The sequence below is a fragment of the Solanum dulcamara genome, chromosome 11 (assembly GCF_947179165.1).
Source record: "Solanum dulcamara chromosome 11, daSolDulc1.2, whole genome shotgun sequence".
NCBI classification, from domain to species: domain Eukaryota; kingdom Viridiplantae; phylum Streptophyta; class Magnoliopsida; order Solanales; family Solanaceae; genus Solanum; species Solanum dulcamara.
In genome coordinates this window covers 49741265-49748463 of record NC_077247.1, presented here as the reverse complement: position 1 = coordinate 49748463, position 7199 = coordinate 49741265, and the positions used below count along the sequence as shown (strand labels likewise).

Genomic DNA, 7199 nt, shown 5'->3' with positions numbered 1-7199 from the left:
TTATATTGGACTTGAATATGTTTTACACATTCCTGACTTTTGGAATATAACACGAAGAAAGTTCAATTCTCTTCGAACAAGCAAATCAGTTTGTCTGAAGGCCACAATCTAAAACTTTACTTTTCTTCAATGTCTTAAATAAGCCAAGATATGCAAAGCAATATAAATTCACCGCTTTAGTTTGAAAACTTTGGAGCAATCCGAAAGAAATATCCTTGTATATTCCACGAGTATACTTAGCAAGAAAGAAAAATTTTTTGTGAGTACTATTGAACAAAGTATACTTGCACATGACTTCAAGAATTAAATGTCACTATACAAGAAATATTTGTCTATCAAGAATGAATCAAGTTCATCTTAATTATTCTTTACTTTCTTGAAATAATTGAATATTCTTTGACATTACTTTGTCCTCCAGCCAACTAACCTTAACATATAACCATGTCACCTGAATTTGGTCATGCTCTTCAACCTCAAGAACAACATTAATCTCAACCATGTATCCTGCGAAAATGGATAACACGCACGAGTTGCCTGTTTATGTAGATCAAGACCACCCTGTAAGGAGGCCTGTTTATGTAGATCAAGACCACCCTGTAAGGAGGCACCACTCGGCTCGATACTACGCTCACCATATTAAAGAGAGTCTAACTACTAGAGTATCCAAATTAGTTTGTACAATTTTCCTAACCCTTCTTTCTATTCTTGGAATCATCGCGTTTATTTTATGGCTAGGTTTGCGCCCTCATCGTCCAAGAATTTTCCTACATGACTTCTCAATTCCAGCTATAAGTCAGGGAATTGGACCTGAAAGTGCCCAAATCAACTTTAATGTGACAGCACGAAATTCAAATCAAGTTATTGGGATCTTTTATGATGCAATGCAGATGACAGCAACTTATCAAGAACAGAGTATTGGGAATTCCCAATTGTTGACTCCATTTTATCAGCTACCTAAAAACACTACTGTTCTTGCGGGTACATTTTCTGGACCCATGGTCACGGTGACCGGAACACAGTGGCAGCAAATGCTTGATGACCGGTCTCGAGGAACGGTGGTTTTCAGGGTAGAATTAACAGCGAGGATTCGATTTAAGATATGGTCGTGGAAAAGTAAACATCATAGGATGCATGCTAATTGTCCTGTTGGAGTAGGACAAGATGGTATGATCTTGGCTGGTTACATAGATAAGAGATGTCCAGAATATTTCAATTAGGACATTTCAATTCATGTTTTCATCTCATTGAATTTTCGTTTTTGGTTTGTATTGGGCTGTATAAAAACAGTCAATTCTTTCCATTCCACAATTGCTCTAAAAGGCAAGGGCACCTCTGTTTTTTTCTTCCTCCTTTAATGCACGTCTCTCGTGTTGCCAATTAAAGGGAATGCCTTCTTTAGCATGTTTTTTTTCATTCCCAGAAGCTTGAAATGGAGACTTCTGTTTAAGAGCGGAGAGATCTTATTCATTTCACCAGAACCCTTAGTAGTGGGCACATCCAATAATCATAACTAGATTGTATTGAATCACTTAATAAGGGGAGGGGCCTTAATTAGATTGTGTACTATGACATTTTCACTGTTTGTAACATGATATCATAATTAACATGTTGAAAAACCATGGATGTATAAGATTCACAAAAAAAAAAAAACATTTTTAGCTGAAATGGGAAAAAAGTAATGTAAGTGTTAAAAATTATGGCATATATTTGAGGATCATAAGGCTGCCAGCACTATTTCTTGAATAGTTTTAACATGAATTCTGCTTCATCTTTAAGTTTCAATGGATAATAATAATTGGCTTGAAAGTAGACATTGTCCTTTTTACATTTACTTTCCAGCGTCATTTTGGTGTAGGCATATGAATATCCATCCAATTAATTTGCTTCTTTAAAAAAGTGTCCATGAGCTGAGTAGATCACAACCATGCAACACAAATAAAGTACTTTTTTTGCTATCGTTCCCACTAAGGTTTCTAAGCAGACTATATATAACAGCATGATCAATTATAAATATAGTCTTCATGAACTTTAAAGATACACTTTTTGCTTCTTCAATTTCTTGAACCTCTTCCATTTCTATTTTCTAATTTGTAACCTCTGTACTACGTATTTGACCAAAAATGAATCATCGAAGAACATCCAAACATTCTTTCGATCTCTACTGTTGGTTCTTCCAAGTTGTAGCTATCTTATGTTTGATCTCTGTCGTCATATGGCTTTGTTTGGTTCCAAAAAATCCAATTTTCACAATAGTTGATTTCTCTTTTCTTGCCCTCAACATCAAGAATTCTTCTCTCCATAGTGGGAACAGTTCTGTGCTCTTAAACCTTGAAATTTTCAATCCCAACAAAGGGATGAGCATTTACTATAATGATATCAACTTGGCCTTGAATTACAATGGTCTTGTTGTGGGTAAATATTCTACAAAAGGAATCTACCAAGGCCACAAAAATATTACAAGAAACGAAGTCCAAATGTATATTGTTGATGAGCTATTTTGGCAAGAGATTGGCAGTAGAAGTATCAATTTCGTTGTTGGCTTGGAAACTTCAGTTAAGTTTAAGATATTTGCATGGAGAACAAAGCAACGAGGGTTAAAATATGTAACATATATGAGTAATGTGACTATGAGTAGCAATGGAACAATATCTAGTGAAAAGCTTGTTAAATTGTACCCCAAAAGTTTGCACTTTTGACATAAAACTGGAACTTAATTCTATTGTGAATTTTATTACGATATGTATAAACTTCTTATTAAGTCAGGTGGTAAATTTAGCTTACTTAATGCACTTTTTGGAGGAGATATAGGACTAACATCTTCATTCCCAAATTTATAAAAGGTCAAAAGATTAAATTTTTAATTTGTGTTATTCGACCAAGATATATTTGAAGGATCATGTCTTATTGTTAGATAATCCAATTATTCTGAGAAGTTCAAGAAGCTCAAGAAGTACTCAGTTTTAATATTCCTTCTAAGAATATGATTTACTGTTTTGTTTCCTTGTAAAAATGGGAATTCTTATTTCTTTTTCTTTTGTATGTTTTTTTTTTATATAGATTTTTCCTTCAAGTAGATTCTAATTTCTTTTCCTCGTAGGATATGAATTTTACTTTCCTAAGTTTTAGCTATTCCGTTTGTTTATTAGAATAAGGACTGTAGTCATAAAAAAAAAAGACGACTCAAAACCTATACAGAGAGTTCTCATGCCTTGTAAAGAACACACCTTTTTCATCATATATATTTGCATTAGTATATTCACCAATTAAGCCAGATATTTCAAATTCTTTATTAAGCCATGTGTTTATGCAAAAGCTTCAAACTCTGTCTTTTACAATTTGTTGCCCTATTGGGACTACTTGTCTTAACTCTATGGCTATGTATGCATTATTCTTGATTTTTCTGTTCCCATCAACAACAACACACCTGGTGAAAGTGAAATTGGCACTATGTTTTTTGTCGTCAAGATTCGAAATCCAAATTATAAAGATTGGGATACTTACTACGATGATACTTTCGTCATGTGTTATCATAATCAAGACACTGTTGGAAAGACAACAATGCCTCGTTTCCATCAAAAGAGACATCAGACGACCAATAGTCTAACGGTATAGGTGGAAGTTTAATTTGTGTACCTTTGATTTTCGTTATTCCCCTATGTAATAATGTTATTTTAAAACAGATTGCAAAAAATTACTCTTTTATTAAGTTACCGTTGAAATAACACCAACACTCTCTAACAAATCCCTTCTCCTTAGGTCTTTACAAAATTCTATTAATACCAACAGAAGTGTGTATAGTCCAGCTGGACGTTGGCTGGAAAATAGTTAGTTATAACTAACTCGTCACTCAACTCAAATTGTTAGGAATGAGTTTGTTATTAGGAGTTAGTTAGAGCAAGTTGTTACAACAACTTATAGAATGAATTGTATAAATAACTCTTACTAGCAGCTTCAACTATTAATGGAATGAACTATTTTCTTCTTCTCTAATCAAATTCTCTCTAGAATCAATGTAGCCTAGCTTGTTCTATGAAGTTTCATGGATAGATTCTAACATGGTATCAGAACAGCGATCATGAAGGACTGATTGATCTGTGAAGAAGAAGAAGAAGAGAAAAGGAAGGCAGAAGTTGATGCTATGAAGTTCTGGAAAAAAGAACAGCTTCTACAGTCGAGCATCAATGGAAGAAAATGAAGTAACGAAATTAAATCATAATCATCCTCTTTATCTCCAGACATCTGATACGCCTGGAGTTGTTCTTATTTCAACTAAAGTGACAGGACTAGAAAATTATGCATTATAGAGTCGATCGATGAAGTTAGCTCTTAGAGGGAAAGGGAAGCTTGGATTCGTTACTGGATCATATGCAAAAGGAGATTACAAAGGAGTGTTAGAGGAACAATGGGAAAAATACAATGCAATAGTGTTATCTTGGATTGCAAGAACTGTTACAAGTGAGTTGTTGCCAGGAATCATGTATGCTTCAAATGCGAAGAAAGTGTGGACAGATTTTAAAGAGAGGTTTGACAAGTCAGATCTCACAAGGACTTATCATCTATGGTCCAAAATTGCATCTTTGAAACAAGGTACTGACTATGTTACTTCATATTACTCGAAATTGAAGGATATGTGGTTAGAATTAGATGTGATGATTCCACCACTTGGATATAATTGTGAAAGTCCAGCTCCCTATGTGGAGCATCTGAAGTCTCAGAGATTACTTCAATTTCTGATGAGATTGAATGAAAGTTTTAGGAACATTAGAAGCAGTCTTTTAGCTAGAAAGCCTGTAGTAACTGTGAATGAGGCATATGATGTGGCAGCACAAGAAGAAAGCCAAAGAGCACTAGGAGTTATAGACAAAACAAGGGATGCATTGACACTTCTAGCAAATAGATCTCAGGAATACAAGTCAAAGGCTAAGAAATTTGTAGCACCTGGTACAATTTGTGATCATTATAGGTTTAAAGGTCATTTTAAGGCTGATTGTTATAGGTTGGTTAGTTATCCACTAGATTTCAAAAGTAAAAGGAAGGGTACAGGTAATTTTAAGCATAATTTCAAACCTACAAATGCTTCTAATATATGAGGTATCATTTCCTTGCTCTTCAAAGCTAGTAAAGTTTGCAAGTGGATAGTTGTTAGTGGAGCTACTCATCATATAACACCTAATAAAGTTTTACTAACTACCATTAGAAGATTTAAAGATGGTGATTCTAGTGGTGTACAAGTCCCAATAGGTGACAAATGTGATATCAGTGGCACAGGAATCACAAGCATCTTAGAAGGCAATGAACTTAAGAATGTCCTATATGTTCTAGACTTCAAGTTCAATCTACTGTCAGTCTCCAAACTAACCAAGGAACTTTCTTGTTCAGTTTCATTCTTCTCTGATTTCTGTGTATTTCAGGGACTCTTCAATGGCAAGGTATTGGGGATTAGTAGGGAGAAGGAAGGTTTGTACATACTAAAGAAATCAATAAAATACACAATAAATACAATAGTTGCTGAGAATGAAAATGCATACGCAAAGTTATGGCACTTGAGGCTAGGACATGTATCACATGAAGTATTACAACATATTCATTCATTAAAGAACTTCTCAAACAAGAGTGTTCAACATAATTGTGAGATATGTCCTTTAGCAAAGCAATGTATATCAAAATTCCCTGTCAGTAGCAGTAATACATCTAGACTTTTTGAATTGATTCATGTTAATGTGTGGGGTCCATATAGCAAGCCTACTAATGATAGGAAGAACTACTTTGTGACTATAGTAGATGATTATAGCATGTAGATATGCTTGATCAGTTCTAAAAGTGAAGTCATTGTGGTGCTGAAAGATTTCATTGCTTTAATAAATACTCAATTTGCCTTATCTGTGAAAACACTGAGATCTGATAATAGGCCAGAATTTTTCAACTCCTTAGTTATTGATTTACTTGCATGTCATGGAATTATACACCAAAGTAGTTGTGTTTATACTCCTCAGCAGAATGGGATAGTGGAGAGAAAATATAGACACATTCTAGAGGTAGCTAGAGCACTAAGATTTCAGAGTTTATTGCTTATACAATTCTGGGGGGGGGGAGGGATGTGTTAAAAGTGCAATATATCTGATCAATAAACTATCCACTGATGTGCTTGGAGGAAAGACACCTTATGAGATGCTACACAAGAAATCACCTAGTCTTGATCATTTGAGAGTGTTTGGTTATTTATGCTTTGTAACTAGACTTTCAAAAGGGGATGAATTTGCACCTAGAGCTAGAAAGGTAGTATTTTTAGGATATTGAGAAACTCAAAAGGGGTATAGACTTTATGATTGGATTGACAAAGTTTTCTTTGTAAGTAGAGATGTCTCATTTAGAGAAAATGTTTTTCCTTATCATGAAGGAAACTCAAAAGTTCATCTTGACATGTTTCAGTTAGTTACTTCAGAGGACTCAGATCCTTACTCTAGCTATGATAAGCCTATTGTGTTGGATCAGTCAATAGAGGTGGATAATGATGATGATCCACAACTTGATACTGCTGTTGAAGAATTAGATCATGCAGAAGATTCCACTGACAGATTCTTAGAGGAGGCAACACCAGTAGTTCATGATTCTATTCCATTGGAGGTCCAGATAGCAGATTATACTAGGCAGCATACCAGGCCAACTAGGAGCACTAAGCAGCCCACTTGGCTCAATGACTATATCACTACTTCAAAAGCTTCTAAACCATCTGATAGTTGTTCCTTTCCCATTTTAGATTACATAGGCTACTCTCATTTGTCCTCACCTTACCAAGCTTTCTTGAGTGTTTTTTCTTCTTCAGTTGAACCTAAGTCTTTTAAGGAGGCTTCACAAGATGACAAATGGATTACAACAATGACCGATGAGATAAATGCCTAAGAAAAGTAATCACACTAAGGAAGTAGTTGACTTACCTCCTAGAAAGCAAGCTATTGGTTTAAAATGGATTTTTAAAATAAAGTACAAGCCAGATGGGACTGTAGATAAGTACAAAGCTAGACTAGTCGTTAAGGGCTATAATGAGAAAGAGGTTTGGATTATCATGGGACATTCTCTCCTGTTCCAAAAATGGTGATAGTGAGAACTATTATCAGCAATGCAACTTCCAATGATTGGCCTTTGAGGCAAATGGATGTCAATAATGCTTTCCTCCAAGGGATCTTAATGAAGATGGTTAT

At 34.8% G+C, this 7199-nt stretch overlaps 1 protein-coding gene across 1 annotated transcript; it reads left to right on the top strand.

The window, feature by feature from the left end:
• Window positions 1-283: 283 nt before the first annotated feature.
• On the top strand, window positions 284-1413 carry LOC129874204 (NDR1/HIN1-like protein 26). The gene is given in 2 exon segments (XM_055949454.1): window positions 284-478; window positions 481-1413. Coding segments are annotated over 2 exon segments (774 nt in total). The 5' UTR covers window positions 284-441; the 3' UTR covers window positions 1218-1413.
• Window positions 1414-7199: the final 5786 nt, after the last annotated feature.